Here is a 25,778-nt window from a genome sequence, read left to right on the forward strand (position 1 = left end):
TTTTCTTTTTTTCTTTTTTCTTTTTTCTTTTTTCTTTTTTCTTTTTTTTTTTTTTTTTTTTTTTTTTTTTTTTTTTTTTTTTTTTTTTTCTTTTTTCTTTTTTTCTTTTTTTCTTTTTTTCTTTTTTTCTTTTTTTCTTTTTTTCTTTTCCTTTTTTTTCTCCTTGTTTTTCAGCAAAACAAAATTTGTTTCTGTAACATCTTGATGAAAGTGTGTTCCACTCCACAGTTTGATGAATATTCAGGATGGGGGCACTGAACAAAGTGGAGCACTTGATGATGTGTAAAGCAGGAGGCTCAAAGTCAAGAATAAACACAAGTTCCTAGGCTGTGGTTGGGAATGACTGAGATTAATATGCTTAGTCTCGCATGGGGGTACAGGGAGAAGAAAGCTGGCTAGGGGGTAGTAGCCAGGGGACAGTGGCAGTGGGATTAGCTTCAAAGGAAGCGATCACCAGGGTGCCGCATCAGCTCCTTTCAGCAAAACTGCAGGGAGGGATTAAAAAGTGGGGGGAATAGAGACTGGGTTATTAAAAATACTGGAAAATTGTCAAAATATTGCAATTTCTGTGGCAATGCTTCCTTGGTTTTTCTGGTTTGTTTGTTTTGTCATCCCGCTTCCCTGTTTACATCTGTGTGACAGAGATGGAAAGCTGAAGGAAGCAGATCAAATCCTTGCTATTAATGGACAAGCCCTTGATCAGACAATTACGCATCAACAGGCTATCAGCATCCTGCAGAAAGCAAAAGATAATGTCCAGCTAGTTGTGGCCAGGGGCACTTTTCCTCAGCTCATCAGTCCTGTAGTTTCCCGGTCTCCATCTGCTGCTAGCACAGTTTCAGCCCATTCCAACCCGGTGAGTATACCCCAAACATCTGTGTATTCAGTTCTGGTCATGTATGTACTTACTGCATATAGGATTTTGAGACTTTTTTGTAACTTGTATGTACACACCTTCAAATTTCTCAACGCTTTTCTTCTGTTTATCTTTGCTGTACCTTTGCCCATGCAAAGAGTAGAAAATATTCAGGTTTGCTGGGGGGAAATCTTCATCTTGGATGTATTCCTTCCTCCCATCTATCAAATTATCTGTATCTACCAGTGCAAATATAGCGTATTTACCTTGATGAAACTTTATTTTGAGATTACAGTAAACAAGATCTTTTTTTTCCTTTGCCTTCTGCTTGGGCAAACAGAATTTTTTGAGGCATTGCAATCTGATCCACACCACCAGCTGAATAGGTACTTGTGTGTTTGTTTCTCTGTTCTGTTAGTATGGGGAATCCAAGTAGAGTAACAAGCAACATTAAAATGCCATGTGCATGGATGCATTTTAGGACCCCCCAGAAAACAGCTCTGCTACAATTCCTTTCTTTTGAATGCTGGTATCTTACTCATGTAATGCCTTGTTGTCCTGGGATGAAACAACCTGTCTTCAGTTTCTGTAGGTTTTGCTGTTCAGTCATCTGTGGCCCTTCTTTAAGGGAGTCAATAACCAGCAGTATAGAGAGCAATCAGTCTGGAAAAAGCAGCTGTTTTAGTGTTTTTCTTAATCATTAGCATAAAATTTTTAGTGAAAGAATGTCAGAATTATTCTTTTCATCTGTGTGCAGGAATGCAGCTGACTGACCTAATCTTTCCGGCCAGCACAAAGGAGAGGCCTGCTCTCTTCCAGTATTGCTGTGACACACTTTTTTCTCTATGTGATTGCTTCCCTGGCTTGAAAAAATGTTCCTTTCAAAATGCCACAGCTTTTGGTTTTTTAGCATGCTTTTCCCAGTGCTAGTTTTCTCTTTGCTTTCAAATGCAGTGTATTAGGAGCTGTCGTTTTTCCTTCAGGCTTTGGTTGATCATCATTGGTTTATGTTAAGACTGTGGATTTCCAAACAGGTACCACAGGGCTTTGAATTTGCAATATCTGGATTATGCCAAAATAAATGCTTCCTTCAAGATCCTACCTAATGTAGGACCAGCTGCAGTTTCAAGTTTCCAATGAGTGTATGGTGGGGCGTATTCTTCAGGAGAAAGCACACCATGAGCTTCCAGTTGTCCCTTCAAGTAATGCCCCATGTGAGCAACCTAGCATTTGTCTTTCTTTCAGAGCAGTTTTGCTCCTGTCAGAACATCAAGTCTGCCATCAGATCTGCTTCATTCTGCTGCTGTTGACATCAGACAATGCAAAAATCTACGCTCATTACATGAGGCAATTCTGCTCATGCCTACTTTGCAATATCTAGTGCTACTTTCAGCCTTAAAAATCCCTGAATTGGGATTTTGCTTTCACCTGTGCTTTGTTACAGTGGCCAATGTGAACATGTGCTTAGCTGAAGATTTTAATTTCTAGTCCTATGAGATTTTGTAGCAGCAGTATTTACTGACTGCAAAGGGGCGTGAAGGTGGGCGGCCCTAGGTTGCTGCTTAAGTTAATTCAACAAGTTCTTCAAAAGGTCTGACCCACTACCCAGCTCTGTTTTGTACCAGAGAAGCTCGCCTGTTATGGAACTAGCAATTTATTGCTTAAAAATTGTGAAATCTTATACCAAATAGTAATTGTTAGAAAGGTCTCTTATGTCCACCTTCCTCCAACCTTCCATTATCAAAAACATACTCAAGAAAAAAGAGAAAATAGTTTGCAAATTCTAATACCTCTGTTAAGATTTTGACTTGATAATCTTAAGGGTCTTTTCATACCTATAAAAATCATATATTCTATGAATCTATGTTTTTAATCATTTGCAAGCTTATATTTGTTCCTTTTAGGTTCACTGGCAGCATGTGGAGACCATAGAGTTGGTGAATGATGGCTCAGGTCTGGGATTTGGGATAGTAGGAGGAAAGTCAACTGGAGTGATTGTTAAAACCATCCTCCCAGGAGGGGTGGCTGATCAGGTACATTCAATCCACCTTTCTGTTACCATTCAGTAAGGTGTGCAGTTACTCTTTACTTTTATGATCATGCTAAATACTGGTAGCTTTTATCCAGATAAATGCAAAAAAAAAAAAGAACAAGTAGTGAAATTTACATAAAATTTATATAAATTTATATTTATATAAATGTGTGTTTAGTGCTGGGATTTGCACATTTGTAAAAGCTGGATTAGACTCTAAATCACATTTTCAAACGTGTTACATAATACATGTTTGGTCAATATTCATTTACACTCTTAATTCTTTCATGAGTGTACTGGTTGTAGTCAAGGGTAGGGGGAACTCCAAAGATTGACTTGCTCTGCCCTAACAGCTAAGACAACCTGCTTCTCTCTTCTGGGCTTCCTGAGGCTTGGAGCAGACATGTAATTTCATGTGTCTGCTTCAGAATGTAGGCTCTGCTCTTGCCTGAAGGGCTCGTGTGAATTGAATTTGGTTATCACAGCTGATTTCAAGCTTGTCTGTTGGACAGGTACCCAGGGCTGCATTAATGCTCTTTCCCTGAGCAGGTAGATAGGTTCCTTTTACAGATCTGTCTCTTTAATACACATCATATGGCCTAAATTCATGTAAAGCTTTTTTATTAATTAAAAGTAAATCAGTAGGAGAGTAAACCAGTGCAAAGCAATATAAATAACTGGATCACAGTAAGAGAGAAATTAATTTTATTTTGAAATTATGGTTGATCCTGAGAACTAGTTTTTAAATAGAAGTGCAAAGCAGAATAAATGTTTTTATGCTGGCTTTAGAAGTGTGCTTGGAAATGAAACCTGAAGTTCTGAAGTCTACATGTAGTTGTTAAATATCAGAAGGTAGTAATCATAACTAAACATGTTTATTTTTGTGTGCTTAGGTGACTGTTTAAAAAATGATCTCCTGGGTATTTCTTTGGAAATTCCAAGTAGAACTAGCATGCTATTGGGCAACCTTCTTTTCTTCTCCATGTTTTCAGGATATTGACTTGACACCCAAAAAAAGTCACCTGGTTCATATGTCGTAAAAATGACTATTGCTATGTGGTCTTTTTCTAACTGTATGGTACGTGGAAGAAGTAGCAGGATGTTAAAAGATTTTTTTCATCATTATTTTTCCTCCAGCATGGGAGATTGTGTAGTGGAGATCACATCTTGAAAATTGGAGATACGGACCTAGCTGGAATGAGCAGTGAGCAGGTGGCACAAGTTCTAAGGCAGTGTGGAAATAGAGTGAAACTGGTAATTGCAAGGGGTCCTATTGAGGAGCCACCTCTACCAGCAGTTCCTCCAGGTACCCCAGTACCCACCTCCACACCAGATAAACAGGTAAGCAACAGTGAGTATACTTAACTCATTGCAAATATCTACTATGAACTTCCTTTCTTTTTACTTGCTATTTGAATGTCTTTTGTCCTTATGTTCTCAAAAACCAGGATTTTCTTTCCCAATAGTGATGTTCTCATCTGACAGTCTGGGAGAATTTAAATATAATGAGTCCACAATTCAAGTAACTATATTCCATAAGACTTTTGGGATTAAGGTTTAGGACTCCCATAAGTATAATTTGATTAACAATTTGTTCTGGGTTTATTGCAAGGGTACGTTATTACATTAGAAACAACTGAAGCCGTGAAGTCTTTTCTTCAGACAGAACTAGTTGACTATGTAGCATTTCTCTGTCCACTTATCTTTTTCCTCTCCAGAAATATTTCTTCTTTCCATATAATTTCAGCTCTGCAGACATTTCCTCCCTGTGCCAACCAGCACACAGTTGCTTCTTTCCTACATCACCTGGCATTGCTCATTTGCTAGATGTTTTCTAAAAAATGTTGACCAGCTGCTACCCTTATTCCCCTGCTGATGATTGTACTATGCATTGTTACTCCTCTACAACTGTCAGCCTCTTAAAAAATGCTGTATATATTATCATGACCTGTCAGCTCAAAACCTCTGCATAATAGGTCATTTGCATGTTTGTAGCGAAGTCTGGTTTCAGAAGAGCCAGGAACAGTACTGTTTTGTCACATGTGGTTATGATCAGATACATATAACTGTGAATATGTGGAGTAAATTAATGAGAGAAGAAAAAGTTCATTGTTTTTGAGCCTCCAGGTACATAGAATTTAGGCCTTGAAAGATTTTTTGGTTTACTTTCTCCCCAGTTACAATTTAGGTGTCAAACAGGTCACTTCAGAAGACAAAAAACCATAACAATTTATGCATGATTACCATCATTTTACCCCTGTCCATTGTAGTGGTACTTGTGAAAAAGAAACATCCCCTCTTTTGTGGCTATAAGGCAAAGAAAGTTAATCTTAACATGGAGGCTTCTGAGCATCTAACAGGAGAGACAAACTGGTGCTTTTATGTCTTTACAGCACTCAGAGACATAAAACCTCTCAGCATTTTAGATAGAGGATCCATATTTAGCCCTAGTATTACTTGTCTGAAAAAATATGTCTCAAAAAAACACCTGAATTTGATATACACAGTTAATCTGTGTATATTTCTTCAGTGTTTGCCTTTTTGAGGTTATCACAGACTCAACTAGGTTTGAAAAGACCTCTGAGATGGAGTCCAACCTATGACTAAACACCACCCTGTCAACTAGACCATGGCACTAAGTGCCACACCGAGGCTTTCCTTAAACACCTCCAGGGACAGTGCCTCCAACACCTCCCTGGGCAGCCCATTTGAATGCCCAATGACTCTTTCTGTGAAGAACCTCTTCCTAATGTCCAACCTAAACCTCCCCTGGCACAGCTTAAGACCGTGCCCCCTTGTCCTACTGCTGGTTGCCTGGGAGAGAAGACTGACCTCCAGCTGGCTATAACCTCCTTTCAGGGAGTTGTAGAGAGTGATGAGGTCTCCCCTGAGCCTCCTCTTCTCCAGGTTAAACAACCCCATCTCCCTCAGCCTCTCCTCATAGGACTTGTTCTCCAGTCCCTTTACCAGCCTAGTTGTTCTTCCCTGGACCTGCTCCAGCATCTCAATATGAGGGGACCAGAACTGGACTCAGGATTCAAGTGAGGCCCTAACCAGTGCCACATACAGGGGAAGAATCACTTCCCTGGTCCTGCTGGCCACACTATTCCTGATGCAGGCCAGGATGCCATTGGCCTTCTTGGCCACCTGGGCTCACTGCTGGTTCATGTTCAGCTTCCTCTCATTCAGTATCCCCAGGTCCCTTTCTGTCTGGCCACTGTCCAGCCACTCTTTCCCCACCCTGTAGTGCTGCAGGGGGTTGTTGTGGCCAAAGGGCATGTGACCTGGCATTTGGCTGTGTTGAATCTCGTACCACTGGATGTGGCCCATTGATCCAGCCTGTCCAGGTCCCTCTGAAGAGCCCTCCTACCCTCCAGCATATTGACACTCCCTCTGAACTTGTTGTCATCTGCAAATTTGCTAATGGTAGACTCAATCACCTCATCCAGATCATCAATAAAGATATTAAACAGGGCTGGGCTCAACACTGATCCCTGAGGGATGCCACTAGTGACTGGCCAAGAACTGGATACAACACCATCACCACTAGTATATGATGCAATGTTGAAGGAAGTATCTGCAGCTGCAGGATGTATAAGATTTCTAGTACTGAGGAAGTAGCTCAAAGCAGCCAAGGGGCAAAATTTAAATTTTTTGACACCTTCTTCTCCATTTCCTTACTTTTCAATACCTTCTTCCTAGTACATCTCTTCTGGCAGAAGGTAGGCTGTTTTTAAACTTCTGCATATACAAAGTCTTGTTCTTGGAAGGAGCACCTTGTTAGCGGTTGTACAAGACTTACTGATTTGGGTCTCAAGTGATGATGCAAACAGCTTGGTTTGTTAGTTTCTTGTAATCAAATACAGTGTGGGTGAAGACTTAAAGATGCACTTACAGTTGTTATTGAGAGCAGAATGGCTTTTCAAAATGGCCACTTCTTGTCATGGTCACCTGTAGATGTCTATCCTGTAAAAATTCATGAGGTTATAGAAATTGGATCAATTTTTTAGTGGTATTACCTCTGGCCAAAACAATCCTGTATTATCAAGTAGAGAGATGGTTAATGCAGTAGCAATTTATTTTTCTTGTGTTTAAGTTTGGTTTTGGTTGGAGTTGTTCGGATAAAGAACTGGAGTCAGATTGTCTTGGCAAGTAGCATCATAGCTCTCCTGAAGTCTTCTTTCTTTTGGCACATGCATACTTATCTAATCAAACTGGGTTTAATTAGTATCTGCCTGGTTGCCATATTTACACTTTAAAAAATATTAGCTGCTACTTGGCATGCAGAAAGCACAGAATAAAAGAAGAGTATAGCAGGATCTTGATGGATTTTTACTTTATGAAATCCTGTTTTAAATGTATGCATAAATATTGATGCCCATATAAATACAATGAAATTAAAGCCTTCTACGTGTAATCACATAGTAGTATATATCAGATATTGAAATGGCTAGAAACTGTCTGCTTTAGACAACTGAAAGATGAAAAATTTAAAACCAAAACTTTTTTAAAGTTGAAATTAATTTTTATAAGTAGGTTTTTTTCTTTTACTACAAAACCACTATTGTAAAAATGGGATTTTAATATGTATTTTACTTCCATTAACTGTAAATAAATTAATCATTTACTCCCAAATTTTTTGTTATTGAAAGTTAGAGGGTTATAGTAGATATTAACAGAAATTGTAATTATTTAGCTAGCTGGAAGTATAACTGCTCCTTACTAAAACACAATTTTTAAGTCTTTCAAAAGCAAGAATTGTAATTGCCTTACTATAGCTTCCTTTTAACTTCTTTTTAAACTTGACAAGTTTAAAAAACATAGCTGTAGTTATTGCAGAGAAATTTAAACAAATAGAATACAAAATAGAATTATGATTTTTTTTCTTCTTTTTAATAACCCAGCCATCTAAAGCTGGTTCAGAGGAGGCACCAGAAGGGTAGGAAGCTACATATTCATATACATATATGTCTAACTTATTGTACAAGAAATTCATTATTCAATTTATACAAATCTCACCAATCATTTTAGTCATCAAATAATGATTTTATAGGTTAGAGGTAATATGCTGGAGCAGTGGGGTGGTGAGTACATGATCTCCTGTATTGCTTCACCATGAGGACTGTTAACCTATTTCTCATTTCTCTGGTGAACAGCAAAGAAGGTAAGGAAAGTTTGCACTTTCTTTTTTATGATTGCATCTAATTTTACATGTTAATGACATTAAAGAATGTGAAGGATCTTTAAAGAAAAAAAAAAATCTAATCACTCTTTTCTTATTAGGCAGATGCTTCTATTGATGGCTGTGAAGATGGGGAGAAATTTAATGTTGAACTTACTAAAAATAACCAGGGTTTAGGAATAACTATTGCTGGTTACATTGGAGACAAAACATCAGGTAATGGTCGATTTCTGAACTTTACTATACAATCTATTGCATACTATGGTATATATGCATCCAAGACTTAATTTTGGTATAGCATCTCTTAAAAGAACCCTTAACAGTATGAAAATCTATTTAAAGTTTATAAGGGAAAAAGAATTATTTTCCTTTTGTGAGAAGGACATTCAGAATAAAAGCAATTGGTGCTATTATAGAATCCCACCTCTATTTTTAAATCAGTTTTTGTCTTCACTTTTGGCTAAAGCTTATGCTTATATGTTTTGGAAAAACAGTTCTAAAATAGTTTGAGCCCTCTTTGTTAGAAATAGCTGGGCTTTTAAAATTATATTTTCATTTTTAAAAGGCTCTTACAAGGTAATACATTAGCCATTTGAGTAGTTGAGAAAGCATTGTTATTAAATTGTTAACAATGTGTATGGTGCTGCTGGCAGATCAAGAATTCCTTAGTGACTTCTAGATAAAATAAATGTTTGTTGGCCTGTGGACAATAAGTAAGTTTATTTAAATAAACACATGCAACAATATTCCTGTACGGTTGTGTGTATTTTTACTTTGCAATTTCCAGTGCATTTTTCTGAAAAATTATTCTGAACTCTGTTAGGCCTCCATAGGGGGGATTTGGCAAATCCGGTATTGCTAGGAAGGGATGTTTGTTGAATGTGTTGCAAAACTTCTCAAAGAGCTATTGCTTTGACTTACACCCACATATATATTGTTAGAAAAATGTATGGATAGGTGCACTCCACATTATTGGCAGTGTATAGCTTAGTTTGTCAGTTTGGAAAATCTGGACTAAATTTTCACAGTCTTGTTGCATAGGACAGGATGGTCACAGTTTTGTGCAAGTCCACAGTTTAGGAGCTTCCAGTTGAATCTTTAAAAGACAAATTAAAATGTAGAACATGTGATAGATCTGAGAGCATATTTTAACTGATTTAGTGTTTGTGTATCACCAGTCTTTGATTTGAAATTACTGTGCTGCATTTAACTATATAGAACATTCTTAACCTAGGAACTGATTAGCTAATTCAGTTTTGTGACTTAACACTTAGTTACAGAATAACTTTGCTGACAGAGAAGTAGCAGTAAAACTACTGGACAAAAAGATCCATGGCTGAATCTTTCATGAATGACAAGTAACAACTTTTTATGTTATCGTAGAGCTGTTACAGGATATAAGAATGCCTGGAATTCAGTAAGACCAGCCTGTGGGTGGAAGAACGGCTTAAACAAAAAAAAAAAAAAAAAAAAAAAAAGAGACTCATCAGTGATGTGACTTTAATATATTTGTAATCTTATTTTTCCTAAGCTGAATTGGATCACTAGCCCTCCTTCCTAACTTTTGTCATAATAAGGGCCAGTAAAATGTAACTTCAGGTCTGTAAAGGATCTGACAACTTTTAGAATGCATTTTGTAGTGAATTATCTTCATATCAAACATATTCATTTAACAGAGGGAACATTTGTTGAGAGAAAGTAGATTCTTTTAAGATTTCTGATATCAGTGTTACAGGCCTGGAACTGTCAGACCTGATTTCATGCCTGTTTATGCTGTTACTTTTCTCAATTTCATGTATACTGTGCAAAATGTGCATGTAGGAACTCCATAGATTTTCACTTTATTGAGCTGTTAAAGTTGTTACACAGGCAAGTGTGTTTCTCCTGAAATGAATTTCTTTTAGTAAAATGTTGCTTCTGTAGATGTTCTCTATATATTCCTTTCCCTTCTGATTCAATATTAATAACTGTCTAAAATAGTTATGTCTTGGGGTTTTTTTGTTTGTTTATTTGTATTTTTTTTTTTCAATTTTTGTTTTATCTAATATTGGCAGCTGTACTTAAAAGCTGGTTCAAATGTAAGTTGTAGTCCTGTTTGCTTATAATTTTCTGGATTTGGCTATTCAAACATGCATTTTCTTAAGCAATTATTAAGTACATAGAAAATTCAGAATTTACCAAATTAGTATACTCAAGCTGAATTTTCTGTCTAAATTTGACAAAAGTCAGAGATACGTTCCTTGTTGATGTTGGTTAAAGTAAGTTGAAATATTTCTTGTTTTCCAGCAAGAATTGTGAATTTGGCATTGTAAGATTTTGGATGAAATGTGGTCCAATGCAAGCTGACATTAATCAAGTTCATCCTTTAGGAAAATAGTAATATGTATGTTTTACTTAAATCATTACTTTTCTTCATGATTATTTTCTTATCTTACTTTGAGATTGTGGGTTGTTTTTTTTCTCTCTTTGACTGGTGCCATTAGTTGGAGATTGTTGCAGTACTTAAATTGTTTTGTAATAAATTAGTTAACTTAATTTTTCCTGTTTCTTCATCCCAGAACCTTCTGGTATCTTTGTAAAAAGCATTACAAAGGGCAGTGCTGTTGAACATGATGGCAGAATCCATGTGGGAGATCAAATTATAGTTGTAAGTAAACACAGAAAGAAGTGAGATCACTTGTCTGTGAAATTCTGCTTCTTTAAGTTGTAAAGAAATGCTCATGTAGTACTTTTTTAAAATACTTAAACGATGTTGAAATTATGAGGCCTTTTTTGATAGAATATTTGATCACATTCTCTTTCTGATTATGTTATCCACTCCTAACTTGTACTTCTTTAAAAAATCTGTATTTCATGTGTGTATCTTATCAGTAGGATCTTAGTAAGTACAAAGTTTTAAAATTTGATTAAATTTGTGCAACTTTTCAAAATTATTTTTAAAAGTATGTTATAAAAGTTTTAGGTGCTCAGAGAAAAAAGAACATATTTTTATCCATAAAATATTATTTGTGTAGTGAAAATCAGGAGGGAGTGCATTTTTGTGTCTCTCATAGATCTCTCCTTAGGCAGCACAAAGAGCAAGTTAATGTCTCTCTCTAAATGTGCCTGCATGTTTGTTTGTGGAAGTGTATATGTTTTTGGTAATGATTTACATGCTGAATACAAATGGCTGAGCTTGATTATTGCAGTTTGTTTGCTTCTTCTACTGCAGATGCAGAAGAAGAAAACTATTTGAGTGTTCTCAGACAAAAGAATAATAAACATTTTTTAAATATGATTTGCTTAAGCGTGGAGAAAAAATTGAATAACCCCATGTGATTTTTGGTTACTTTACACTTAGAAGAGCAGCAGAGGTGGAAGAAATTAAGAGAAGAACAACAAAATGGCTAAGAGTCCAGGGGGATTCGTTCTTCATGGAAGAGCGATTAAAATAATGAAATATGTGTGTTGTGTAGATAGACAGAAAAAACTACAGGAACATAGTATTATTAGAAGTATTTCAGAAATTTAAGGCACGAAAGGATAAATTGAGAAAGGATATTACGCAGTTTGCAGGGAGAAGAATAAAATTGAGTGTGTGCTAGGGATAATGGGATGAAATTGAGCAATGCCAAAGTTTTGAGTTCCAGAAAAACCACTGAATTAATGAGATAGTTTCAAACAGAGGAGGCCAAAAGCTCATTCTTGAAAATATTAAAATGATGAACCAGTGATAACATATGATTGGTTGTGACAGTGTTTGATTGGGAAATGGGACTTCATGGTGTTCAGTAGTAGAATTCCCTGTATCTGAGGTTCCTTGGCCTCAGAATGACTGTGCTCTCTAGTTCTTCCTATCACCATGGATCAATGTATCTTTCCTTAACCCTCCTGTCCCCAGCACTCCTAGCCATGGCTGTGTTGGTTTATTCACCCAGTATTTTCTCCTCGGAGGTAGAGATGGCTGAAGTGGTCAAGCAGACAGGCTGCACAATGTGCCCTGCACAGCACATGCTGTGTGCTCTCCCACTTTGCAGAGCAGACCTGCCCAGCTGCACCATTGTGGGCACCTGGAGCACTTCCCCTCTCTTTGCTGTAGTGCTGGTTGTCGCCTAGCTGTGTGGTTTTGTTCTTGCCCCTCCACTTGCTTTGTGCTTAGGCTAACAGATGCTGAGAGCTCACTGTATTATTTTGCCCTAGACTTTTTTTTTTCCTGGGTGGACTGAAAAGCTGCTTAATTCTGCAGGTGGATGGAACAAATCTTCAGGGTTTTACTAACCAGCAAGCAGTTGACGTTTTGCGGCACACAGGACAAACAGTTCGGCTCACTTTGATCAGAAGAGGTCTTAAGCAGGAAAATCATATTCCGCCCCAGGAGGACTTCAATGCTCCTGTTGAAAAGGACTTACAGTTCCAAACAAAGGATAGTAGCACAGCCAAAGGTAATTAAAACTGACTTTGCTTTGAAGTTGGCTTGAAACATTTTTCTTCTCAATTGCAAACTGGAAATAAAATAGGCCAGATTCATTCTAGGTAGTTATTACTGTTGGCAGAGCTGCTCTACATGAGGGCAGAACGTGGTCTACTATGATTTGATTAACCTTGTAGACATAATGGTATTATTTGCTACATTTTCAAATTGAGTGTTGAAATTCCTGCTGTGCATTGCACTTCTGTCTGAATTGCTTCAAGATTTTGATCTTGCAAATCTTCAAATGGCAAGAAGGTAGCAAATCTTTTATTCATGCTCAAGAGTGAAAGCTGCATTGAAAAGCAAGCAGATAGCCTCCTCAATGAGCAAAAGCAAATCTCAACTCCTTTCACTCTTGCATGTCACAAGCTCCAGGTACAAGAGATGTGGCCTACATCTAGAGGTTATTAATAATCTGATGTGTGTGTACAATATTCATAAGCTAAAGACCCAAATTAATTTTGCTGATGATGACATGAGATTAGTGAAGCTTAATCTTATATACTCTGCACATATTGAAGTGTATGTACCAGATATTGAAAGTCAGTGTGCTTGAACACAAGATACCTGACTGGAGGCTGGATGCACAAACAGCTACTTGTGTTATATTTTGGCGTCAGTAAAAGTACATCATAATTCATCAGCTGTGGCATAATACCCACCTTGTGCAAGATTTTCAAACACCCAGCAGTATGTTATCTGTATGTCATCCTCTCACTCCCAGCTTTAGCAAAAAGTGAAGACAAAATGCTCAGTGCTGTTTCTCCAGCCGATAGATGTTCAAGACATCTGACAGTCAGCAACAGAGATAACAACTTTGTGGTAGAGGTTTTCTGCAAATGAAAAGTATGTCAGTTATGCAAGTCTCCAAGTCTGTAGCATTTTTGTTTTCAGTGTCAACTTCTTGAATTGCATGAAAGAAAACAAAAAAAAAAGTTAATACAAGAATGCTAAGGAATGTATTTAGATATACTTTCAGTGATAGAAATGCGGTTACTGGTAGTTGTGCTTTTCTGTTGTTTGTTTGTTCTATTGAAAACTCTTTGGGGAAGGCAAAGTGTTAACAGGAGAGACAACGTCTTTGAAATGTGATGTTTCTTCTGGGCCCCCTGTGCCAGATTCCATTTGTCAAATGTGGCTACTGTACTCTGAAGTCCAATAGAAGAGGGAGTCGATGCCCTGAAGCATACCTGTGAGCTTGATGAATATTACAACATAAAATAGCTGAAAAGATTTCTTCTTTTTTTCCAGATAACAGTGAAACAGAGCAGGGATCCCCATCATTGCCATGCAGTGCCAGTGTGGTAAATATTGGAGATGACATGAAACAACAGGAGACAGGTTCTCAAGGTTTAATATTTTATTCTATGAAGATGCACTTGTGTGTGCTTACACTAAGATCACATGTTTTTTGTGTCTTTCTATTTGTGTGCTGTTTAGCTAAGGTAGAACTAGAAAGTCAAAGTAGTTATATGTTTAATCATGTACTCTTGATCATGAGTGCTGTAGGATCATGACTACTGTATGTGTCTGAAAATAATTATATGCCAAAGATGCCATATGAAGCAGTCTGCTTTTGCCACTTGCTCGGTCCTCTCTTAGTCCAGTTTTGTGTATCTACTCTTTCTAGTCTAGTCTAGAAAAAAACTTTTTTCCTCCTCATTCCCCAATATACTTTATCTTTCAAATTGTCTGCATCTTCCCAGCTACAGTTCCAGGACTTCCACCTCTTCTGATAAACTTCCTTTTCACAAATTCCTGAGCTTGCATTAATTTCAATCTGTATTCTCTGGTAACGTTTGAAATTCAGTCAGTTCTAGTGCACTGATATTCTCCGACTTCTCCTATACTCTTTCTTATTTTCTAATGAGTATTTTTTTCCCTCTTGAGATCTTAGAACACTGTTTTGCATTTCAGAAGTCCTATGTGATGATATGTTTTCCAGATTGAGACAGCATGTGGCGTGTTTTGTGACATTTTCCTGCTTCCAGAGCGAAAGGGGAACTGAAAAGTTTTGTGATGTTTATCTTTTCATAATTCATGCTTTCCATTATCTTGGATAGATGAAGGAATTTCTTTTTAATACCTTTCCTTCAGATACTGCTGGGTCTCTGCTTTGGGGAAAGTATTGTCCTATTTGAATGCCACACATCATCTGGCTTTATGTATAGTAATGTTTCCAGGCAATGACTTGACTTAAAACACTGTTCAAGGCTGTTAGACATTTTATATTCTTACTAGAATCAGTGGGATTTGGGAACCTTGTGATGAAGATTCTTGTCTTTGCCTGTGATGAACATTCAGATCTGAAGGGTTTATTTGGGTGTTTACTATAGGCACAGTCCAGACCACGGCCGTTGAATATGTAGGGTTCTGTTAAACCTGCTGTGCTTGCTGGCTGTTATATCTAACTACTGCTTTTTATTTCTTCCTGCAATAGAGCCTAGACAATGTGAATGAGGGGAAAATGAGCAGGAAGAAAGCATTTCTCAGTTTTTTCAGCCTGCAAATAAACTTTCAATCAAGTTAAGAGTTGCCAGAGTTTGCTGCCTAGCCTGTCACTGTGATTTTCACCACATCATTACTTTATCCACTTCCTTTCTTTCCAAGTTCACTGCTACTCTTTAGCTGTTAGAATCTTATGTCATTGTGTGTGTGCACATATGTGAGTCTAACATAATAAAAAAAAAAAAATAGAGTGGGACTTCCTGCATTCTGTCACTGTCCTCTAGGGCTTACAGTTTCAGAAAAATCTTTTACAGTTGTGCACATGGTTTTGAAAATACAAAATCTCAAGATTGTGTCTTTGGATGCTCTCTGTAAAATGCAATGTAAGTGTCTGTCTGAAAGGATTAGTATGCAGTTTACATTTTTCAATATTTCAGCCATCTCCTTGAATCAGTCTAATCAGCCCACATACAGTTTGATTTAACACATGCCCAGGGCATGCCTGCAACTTTTTAATATTCTTTGTGCCTATTATCTTGAAAATTTGCAATAAATTCACTCAATTCTGAGGCTAGTTTAAATATGTGTCCTTTCTTCCCAGCTGCACACACCAAACTATTGGACTGAACTTCATTTCTTTCAAAATACACAATTAGTTTTGCAGGGTTGGAATCTTAACAGTTTTTTGCAGGTTTTTCTTTTGGTAAACCCAAACTTGGTGAGACAAAACATGCCAGGTTTTTAGTCATATTTGGGAGAGTTCTGGCATCAGGGGAAGGAGATTGTGTCATGTTATATGTTCCTGATTGTGCCATCTTGTATGTTCCATATACTTTGTCGCTTATAGGAATAGACTAGTTGTTTTGTTCTTTGTCACAGTAATCTCACATATAATTTTTAGATTTCCAGCTAACTACTGCAGAAGAAGAAGCTACAAAGATAAAGTGGCAGAGGATTATGGGTTCGAATTATGAAATAGTGGTAGGTAAATTCTATTTACTGTTATTAAATACCCTTTAATCTGCCCATCTGTTATGTTAACAACATATGGATGGAAATATGTTTGCATTGTATTTGTTCATTCATGTATAAGAATTACACATATACCTCTTAGTCTCTTGAGATTATTTTTTATATAATTTTTGTATGAGGATATACATTTTTCTGTATTTTGCCAAACAGTCATAGACTTGTTAAGTTGCTGTGCCTGTGAGTATTGTTTCATCAATTTCCTAGCTTCAAGAGAATAAATGTGTATTATAGAAAAAAAATATTTAATATGAAACTCAAAGCTCCCTTCATTAGCTAGAATTTGAAATTTCATACCCATTCTGCATACTGAATAAATGGTTTGATGTAATGGTGTAAAAAATGTATAGAACATATACTGTAGATACAGTTGAAAAGCGGTATCTGAGTTTAGGAGCTACTGCAAAATCATATGCCATAGGTGGTGTGTCTGCAGAAGTGTGTATTATTAGATATATTATTGTCATACAGTTCTTACTTGTGTATTGTGAAGTGGTATGTGATCAAAATTTCAGTTTTTACCTGACTGTCCCCATTACACATGACAATACTTGTAGTTTCTCACTTCTGGAATATCGACCTCATAATTTGTAAATTGAAATGGGAAGTAACAGGTATGGCTGTAAATACGTCAAATGTAACTGTTTCTTAATCTTACTTTAGGTGGCTGTAGTTAACAAATTCAGTGAAAGCAGTGGGTTGGGGATAAGCCTTGAAGCTACAGTGGGACATCATTTCATCAGATCTATCTTACCGGAGGGGCCAGTTGGACGCAGTGGCAAGCTGTTCAGTGGAGATGAACTGTTGGAAGTAAGAAAAAATACTACCTTAGCTTAGTCTACATTCAGTAAGGTTTTTGAGTAAGTTGCTTCTCATGGGTTATGACCTTGGGAATGTGGCATATCTAACTGCATACCAGTTAGTGGTTGAGCATCACTTCATGTGCACTTATGTGTATTTATGTGAATGCAGATACCTACATTTATTTCTCAGCTGGTAGCGGATTTTTCAGAGACAGTCCAAGGTCTGTGTCATGGTTTAAGCTCAGCTAGCAATTAAGTACCATGCAGCTACTTTTTCTTTTTTGTACCTCCTCACTGGCAGAGCACGAGACACTAAAAAGTCCTTTCTGTAGGATAAATACACTTAGCTGCAATCAAAACACCACTGTGTTATCAACATTGTTCTCGTACTGAATCCAAAGCACAACGCTGCACCAGCTACTGAGAATAAATGAACTCTATCGCCACTGAAACCAGGACAGTCACAAAAAAAGAATATGTAGCAAAAATATGTAGGATTTAATAGGAATGTCCCTACACAGTGAAGGTACTGAACACTGGATTATTTTTCTAAATTATTTTCTCAGAATTAAAATGTGAATTTTGTTTACATGAATGCAAGAAACATGAAGTTGCAGAGTATGTGGTACTTGTAGGGTGGTGTCATGCAATTTTATAAGATTGTACATTCAGTTCAGTACTTATCTTGGTGCTGATTCTGAACACTGAACTGAATAGAAATTAGGGGTTGACAGTGTCTATTAGCATGGGAATTTTTCTTTGTTTTTTTATTGAGGTGATTAGTGAGTTGAGGTTTGTGGGGCTTTTTTTGTTCATTGTTGTTCTAAATACTCTGTAGTTCTAACCAGTATGTATTGTTTATTTATTGAGGTGAATGAGATCTCTTTGATTGGGGAAAACCACAAGGATGTGGTCAGTATCTTGAAAGAACTGCCTATTAAGGTGACAATGGTGTGCTGTCGTCCAGTAGCTCCCCCCATCGCTCAACCAGAAGTGCTAGAGAGTCTAAGTCTATCTGAGGTTCAGCTCACAGAAAAGGTATTGTGTCTTTAAAAGATCACTGAAAATTACTGTTTCCTTGAGAAAGAAACAGATCAAGTTCTTTTGCAAGATTAGAAATATGTTTTAATATTGTAGGACAAATAGGAAAAGGCAAATTATGTTTATTAGCCATTCTTTAGGCCCCAGAAGATGTCAATCCTGGTTGGTCATGGGCAGAAATATTCTGGGATGCAGGGCTGTCTGTCTGAGTAATGTACCACTGTTCTGTAGGTGAGATGTAGGGGTATGGTGAATTGAACTGTGTGTTGTTTAGAATCTGAATATATTCATTCCTGTTTTAAACTTTGCTTTCTGGGTTTGTGTTGCACAGAACTCTGTGTGCATTCAGTGGCTGATGCTTCTGTCACTCATAATTGTAGAGCTCTGGGCAGTCTGATGAATTAAACATGTAGGAATGGCTGGCCTACAGTGTAGTATGCAAAGCAATAGCATTTGTATGAAAAGAGACACAGTTAATTTTAAGTTCTGGGCAAGGCACTAAATCCAGTTTATAGGATTTAAACTTTTCTATGAAACCAAGTGAAGAACATAGATGTCTGTGTATGTGTGCGTGTATTTTTTCTTTTATTGAATATTCTGACTAGTGTCAGTATTATTACGTTTAGACATACCATTTAATAACAGATATTTCCTGTATATTTGAATGCATGTACTAATGAAGCTTTTTGATGTTTTTTGTTTGACAGAAATTCCATTTTGTAAAAATTTTTCCAGGGAGTACTTTCATATGCTTATAGCAGAGCTATTTTGTTAAAAGGATATGTGAATTCTGTGCTAGGTTTATCAGACTTGTTTATTAAATCTACTGAGGGCTTGAACTTCCTTTGTGTCTAGAGATACATCACTTAGTTTTGATCTTTTTTTATCATAAACAGAGTTTTGTCTCTGCATATGCACAAGGGTTTACATTTTATTGGTAAACATTTACTGTTTTTCTCAGGCTCACATAGAACTTGGATTCATTGGCTCCTCGGACACAGAGGGAACAGCTTTGGAAGCAGCCGATGAGGGTCAGAGTATGGAAGAGGTGCAAAGCTCTTCTTTGGCAATGTGGGAAACAGAAGTACAGAACATAGAGCTGGAGAAAGGAAGTATGGGGCTTGGATTTAGCATATTGGACTATCAGGTAACTTCTGCACTTCTTTGAATAGAGGGCAAAATACTTTGTATTGTTTGCATCTTACAGTGTGTTCTAAATATGTATTTTAAGGGTAAACGTTAATGGAAACCAAGCAATAGAGTAAAACTAATCACTAATTAGTTTTAGGCATCTCACTAATTGCATTACATATTCTTCTTTCTGTATTAAGACTGTAGGTTCTAATGATGGTAATACTGGTTCCAGAAAAACTGATAATCCGTTATATAATAGGGTCTTCAGAAAGCTGTCTTCTAGTGACCCAGGGACAATGAATGATGTAGCCAGAATATTCAGGCATTTAGCCATGTAGTGTGCACCTGCAGTGAGGTGTTTAGGGCAAGATCCAATAAAGGACTTAGGTGCTTAAAGAAGGATTTACTAAAATCCAGAGCTGCAATTCTGAAATCCCTTGCTTAGCTGCAGTTTGTCCAGGACGTGCTTAAACATCCCCATTCATTTTGTATTTGACTTCAGAATTCCTGGATACGTAAGCTATGATTCTTGGTGTGTTCCAATGAACAGGTCAGTGTCTGTCTCTTGCCTGCACTTGGTCAGGGTCCCAAAACAAATGTTCTTCCTGTTCCCAGTTGTTCAGTGGATAACTTTTAATCTGACTTCAAGTATTTTCTCCCTATACTATGGTCAATATCAGCTTTTGGTGAGCTGTTTGGTGGTGGTGCAGGACCCAGTCTCCCTCCAGGTTTCTGCTGGATCTTGTCCCTTGGAGTATGCGCTTTCACATCTGGAGATCACTTCCAGATGGCAATTGTGCCCCCAGGGCACTGCTTAGAATTAACCTATGCCTTAGATTTCGCATTTGCACACTGATAAAAGTGAAGAGCAGTGTATTGTAATAATCTAAAGGATAAAGGCATAGTCAAGTGTCTGTTTTATGAAACAATGACTACTCTCTCATATGTTACTCATGTTGCTGTGCAGTGAGATGTTATAGCTGAGCTGGAGTATTTGAAGTCTGTGTCAGTACACAGTAAAGTATATTTTTGCTTCAGCCTCTTCTGAGCATTAACACAAATTGTGGGTGCGTAAGTCACTGAATTTTGTTTATGGATAATAGTACTAAAGGGCTGTGGGAACTGCCTTAAATTGGTTAATATATTTTTCAAATATGAATTTGATTCTGTCTTACAGCTTTAGTTGGCTTTCTGAAACTTACCTTATTTTTTGATGTTATAGTATTGTGTTGTCCTATGTTCTCTTCTTTGACACGCAGTAAAAAAATTTCAGTTTGTCACTGAAGTTTCTGCCTTCACCTAAGATTGTGAACAATAAATTTACAGGGAGATTTATCTTTGTATTTTACTGTTTTCTTCAAATTTTCAATTAATTTTCAATGAACAGTGACTACAGTTAAGGACAGTTACAGTCATACTAATACATTCCTCGTGTTTTATACAGTGGCAGGCCTGTAGAAAAGTGTGCATAATTTCTTACCCTAAAGAAGACTGTCACATTGACTAGAGAGGTATTTATTAAAAAAAAAAAGTGACATGTATTGTCATCCAAAGTAACAGTGTAATTATCTGTTGTTAAAATAGTGAGGAAGATTTCGGTGTTCAAGCTCAAGCTCTATCTCCAGCAATGCTAGTTATATTTCCACTTGTGAAGTGTTTTGTAACTCCATGGCATTCTTCTTACTCCGTTAACTGCCATCAGGGACACTTCTTTTCAGTGTCCTTCCCTCCTTTCCTCCTTCCCTCCCTCAACACTTCTCTCTCACACCAGCTTTCAGCAGTCTCCCAGTTTCTGTGGTTTTTACGTGTTGCCTTGATGGTGTCCATCTTTTCAGATATATGTCTTGGCGTGGAAACTTGTTACAGTTTTTGTGCCTGTTTGTGGACATTTGGTTTTCTCTTACTTCTGCTATCAGTAAAGCTGTTACATGATTATGTTTCTTGGGGTTCTTTTTTGTGTGTGCATTCAAATGAACTGTGTCTTGGAATTATTAACATGATGTGCCTTGTAAATGTAGTTCCATAAGAATCACACAAATGTTTTGCACCTGTGATAATTGTTATGACAGAAACATATGTTCCTGTTACTGGTATTTGATGCTAGCTTTTTTATAAAAATCAGTGCACCAGAGGATGGGGACTTCAAAACAGGTTTATTTTTTTTAAAGCAAACACCATTTTGTTTTGTCTTGTTGATTAGAGTGCTGTATCGATATGTTCCTCTCTCACATAAAATGTTTAATTAGTCATGCACAAGAACTTACCTTTTAAGTGCTTTCTTAGTTGAGCAAGATCTGGTGCCATGAAGTATAAGAGAGTTATTGAAAGTAAGTCCTTTGTCCACTAAAATACACGTGTTACCTCTGCCCTAGCCTGCATTGCCCACTTGTATCCTCAGACCACTGAGTGTAAATGAGGATGGGGTCTGCAACATGTCATTGCAGTAGGAAGTACTTGAATTTTGATGTGTACAGACAACACTCTGCAATTAATAATATTCTTCATCCTTCAACAGCAGCCAGCGATTATGAGATTTGCAAGGTCAAAAGTTGTTCACTTGTACAATTTAGTAATACTTTATACTGGAGATGCATGATGGGACATCACCTAGTAAGGATTAATAATTTTCACATTGAAGAATTAAAAATAGGTGAAAGTCTAAATGTATGGGCAGTACAGACAGGACGGTTTGTTCCTGCTGAGGGTTCACCTGGAGGAGAGCTCTAGCTTCTTAATAACCCAACTCCCTTGGGTTAGTAAAAGTTCATAAATAAAAATTTGCCTCTCAAGCCATAAAAGAGTAAATAAAATGAAATGCTTTTCTTCCTTTTATCTAATTAGGATCCTGTTGATCCAGCAAACACTGTAATTGTGATTCGCTCATTAGTTCCTGGAGGTGTGGCTGAGCAAGATGGCAGACTTCTTCCTGGAGATCGGCTTATGTTTGTCAACGATATCAATTTGGAAAATGGCAGCCTGGAGGAAGCAGTACAAGCACTGAAAGGAGCTCCAACAGGAACAGTTAAAATAGGAGTTGCCAAACCACTGCCTGTAAGGATTTGGGAATTCAATGGGTACTTTTCCTGTCATTTAAGCTGGTACATGCTGATCCTGTCTTCTGCATACACTTTGTGTGTTCTGGGGTATAGCTGAGTGGCCCAATTATTTCCTTGCATGTAGGAGTGGCCTGGGTAGTGTATGACTGGTGTAGTAATTGGAGGACCTAGCACACCTGTCTTGCAGCTGAGAAAGCACCAAATCATCTTGCAACCAGCAGAGTCTTTCAGGGCTGAAAGTTGACAGGCACAATTTTGTACACTGTACACTTTACGTGGTTCTCTGAATGTGTTTGATGGGGACATAAAGTTGGGTTTATGTGGTTTGCCTGGAATTTACCTATTCCTTTGCTTTGCAAGACATAGTGTATATGCAGTCTTTGTATTTAGACTGCACACTTTGTTTATGTAATAGTGTGTGGTATTCAGTTTGTATACATCTAACTTTTTTTTTCAGGCTTGATTTTAGACAGTAATCTGTAACAATTCAAAAAAGGAGGTTGAATGAGACCTAAGGTGACCAAGATAATGTATCAGTAAGGATGCTAGTGAACTAATGTCCCTGGTGTGCTAAATTCAAACCAGTAGAATGGCATTAGTTCATACATACAAGAAAGATACTTTTCTCTATATTTGTAAGCAAGCTCAAGTATAATCTTAGAAGTTCATTTTTGCTTTTCATGAATTCATAATCTTATAATCCTTGTGGATGCAGATATCAAATTTTAATTCTTAGTAGATCTCTGTGGAGAGAGTGGGAGGGAATGACTGTTGTTTAGGTCCCTAGAAACTTTGCTTTTCATAGTAAGAGGGCACTTTTTAACTCTAAATACTTTTTTTGTAATGGAGACTAAATTAATGAAGTGTCTTGCAAGTCAAAAATTTTATACTGAAGATGTCATTCCAAAAGAGAAAATGTGTGTGGGGTTTTATTTTTGTTCCAAACAGTTCTAAATATTCAGCATTTACACTTCAATATTTCATGTGTTATGCTTGCCAAGTAATTAAACATTGCAAATAATCACTGTTTTTTTGTGGTACTGGACAAATCCACCTACCATCAAATTATATTAGAAAAAGCTATTGGTTTATAGTCAGAATTATGTTTTGTCCTCTAGAGGCTGTTCCACCTGGCAGATACAGTAGTAAAACACAGTGGATGAAGTCTTCCTGCCTGCAAATAAGATTGCTCTGTGACTAGCAAGAATTTCAAGATCTCTGCTGTTAGGCTCTTTCTCTGGTGGCAGCTGTGGTGGCAGTTTTAGAATGTCTTTATTAAAAACAGAAATTGAAAATGAGTTTACACTAAGTTGTGGGCTCTGTGATATAACTGGATAGGCCTTTTTCATTACTTGAGGTTGTAAAACAAGGTATGAAGCTGAATCAATTTAGTAAATCTGAAAAAAAAAATCATCTCTTTACCTGCCCCGTACTGTGACTGTGATTGAAATGAACTCTGCTACATTTGGAATCCATTTGCCTTTCTAAACTGCCCCCTCCCTCCAGAATGCAGTCTGCACCTCCTGTGTCCAGGCCACTCATCCGACTCAGAGCTTCGTTCTTTCTGCAGCTTTCACCTGAGGAGGGCTATGTCTCTGCTAAGGAAGATTGCTTTTTCTACACTGCCCAGTCACTTGAGGAGGAGGGGCCAGCTGATGCAGCCCTCTTCCATGCTGAGCTGGCTCTGGTTAGTGGCCCAACTTACCAAAGTTTTCTTCAGTCTTTGCATTTTATAATGAAAGGAGTTGCTTTTTCACTATTCGTGCTTTTTTTTTAGTGTTTACTCTCACCACATTACTCATCTACCATAGGTGGGATGGATCCTGACATGGTAGAAACTGGTATCTAGAGATGTTTGCATGAGCTGTGAATCTGTGATACATTAATTGCTGGGGAAAAAAAGTATTTTGCTGATGTTTTCAAAAGCGCATGGCTATCCACATCTCCTTGCATGCACTGAGCGTCCCTTTGGAAATCTCACCTTGTGTAGAGAAATGTTCATGTGTTTCTTTCCCTATGTATCATTTCTCTACCTTGAAAACTTTTTGGTACTCCCTTTTGGCATGTAATCCAGCCTTACAAGGAATGCTGTCTGTCTTCAAAAGCTGCAAACACTTCCTTCTAATTATATTCTTCAGCCTTCAACATCAATCAGTGATTATGAGATTTGCAAGGTCAAAAGTTGTTCACTTGTATAAACAATGCGGCTTACCTGAGCATTCAGTGCCTTACATAGCCCAGAAGTTACCAATAAGAACTCAGATTAAAAAGACACAGGAAATACAAAAAAGCAAAAAAACCCCTTCCAACCCCTTTTGAAGTCATTATACCCTCTTTTTTTGAGGACTTTAGCAGGGAAGCAGTTTCTACTAAACACTAGGACTTATTTCATTAGGAAAAAACCACAAAACGAAAAAAAAAACCCTGGAATGGATTGTTCCAGGATGAAAATATCTGCATTGCTACTTCCAGCAGATTTGTTGTTTTTTCACTCTTGTAAATGACAAGCTGATTTAATAACTTGCCTTTAAGCAAGACTGCCTGGTTTTAATTCTGCAGTTGTTATCTTTCTATAGTAATTAGATAATGGTATTTGTCTTATTCCGTTCATTAAGAAGCATGAAGAAGACACGTTATATATTATAAATAACCCGTAATTAAAGATGTGTTGAAAAGATCAGATTAAAACTAAAGTATTTAAAAAACTTGACTTTCATCTGTGATTCATATTTAAAAAAATTAAACTTGTGAAAAAAGCAGTGAAAATATATGACATTGATAGAGTTGTCAGATGTCTAATTAAATGTGCAAAATATGAAACTAAATATGCAGTCACCCAACTGAAGATGTGGTTACAGACTGCACTTATGAGATCCTGGTTTTCATAGATAGATCTGCACTCAGATTCTACAGATCTGTCCTGAATTTCACAATACCTTTTTAGGGCGTAGCTTTGGTAACATTAATGTGCATTTGTCAGACAATGAACTGAGAGTAAGTTACAGCGAAGGAGCAATTTGAATTAGCTATTAAGTCTTTAGGCTTGAAATAGTAAAAAATTTGGTTCTTTTTACTGCAAAAAGGAATCACTGTGTTGAATCTCAGCAGATTGTTGCTATTGTTGTTGTGCAGTTACTATGATGAATTCACAATGTGATTAACTAGAGGGGCTGGAAAACAAGTTAGGTCCTGTCTCTGCAGATGAGTGCTTATATACAAGTTTATGGTATGTCATGGCTCTAAACTCACTGATCATTTTGTTAACATACGCTACTTTCTGGAGCTCTACCAGGGGAGATGAAATTATAATCGAAATGTAGTTAAGAAGCACCATAAATTAGGTCCTTTATGACTTAATTTTATTCTAGTATTTGAAAGTATGTGAGTCTTAAAAAAAAATCATGTTTCATATAAAAAAGGGCAAAAAATACTACCCACGTCCATGTCTGAAACTCTTTTAAAAACTTAATTTCTCATATAAGAGGAATAGAAGAAATGTAGAAATGTCCATAATAATCTTGTCGTCAAATGTAAAAATCATAAGAAATCATGTAATAAATTTTTCTTATAAATGTACTGTAAAGCATTATAATTTCTGAATTATTGTTTTTAAAAGAGTATAAAAAATAATTGAGCCTAAGAAGTTGAGTCAAGAGAACATTCCTGACAGGTGGTACCAAATGAAGCTCATTATTTTTTCCATGTTAATTTTTGTAACAGAAAATTCAAAAGAAAAACAAAAAGAAG

The 25,778-nt window shown here is 37.0% G+C and overlaps 1 protein-coding gene across 25 annotated transcripts in view; it reads left to right on the forward strand.

The window, feature by feature from the left end:
* MPDZ (multiple PDZ domain crumbs cell polarity complex component) overlaps positions 1-25,778 on the forward strand; it is a 101,815-nt gene that overhangs the window by 11,914 nt on the left and 64,123 nt on the right. For 19 of the 25 annotated variants that reach the window (XM_027670653.1, XM_027670654.1, XM_027670660.1 and 16 more), the window contains 13 exons: positions 643-856; positions 2,761-2,889; positions 4,026-4,229; positions 8,172-8,286; positions 10,629-10,717; positions 12,296-12,491; positions 13,772-13,870; positions 15,870-15,949; positions 16,661-16,807; positions 17,671-17,838; positions 18,803-18,988; positions 21,817-22,026; positions 23,602-23,718. In XM_027670653.1, coding sequence (XP_027526454.1) covers positions 643-856; positions 2,761-2,889; positions 4,026-4,229; positions 8,172-8,286; positions 10,629-10,717; positions 12,296-12,491; positions 13,772-13,870; positions 15,870-15,949; positions 16,661-16,807; positions 17,671-17,838; positions 18,803-18,988; positions 21,817-22,026; positions 23,602-23,718 — 1,954 coding nt within the window. The remainder of the gene's footprint in view (positions 1-642; positions 857-2,760; positions 2,890-4,025; positions 4,230-8,171; positions 8,287-10,628; positions 10,718-12,295; positions 12,492-13,771; positions 13,871-15,869; positions 15,950-16,660; positions 16,808-17,670; positions 17,839-18,802; positions 18,989-21,816; positions 22,027-23,601; positions 23,719-25,778) is intronic. The other 6 variants (XM_027670655.1, XM_027670674.1, XM_027670661.1 and 3 more) reach the window with 5 other exon arrangements.

Source organism: Neopelma chrysocephalum, unplaced genomic scaffold (assembly GCF_003984885.1).
Source record: "Neopelma chrysocephalum unplaced genomic scaffold, ASM398488v2 Primary Assembly neopelma1_96921, whole genome shotgun sequence".
Lineage (NCBI taxonomy): Eukaryota > Metazoa > Chordata > Aves > Passeriformes > Pipridae > Neopelma > Neopelma chrysocephalum.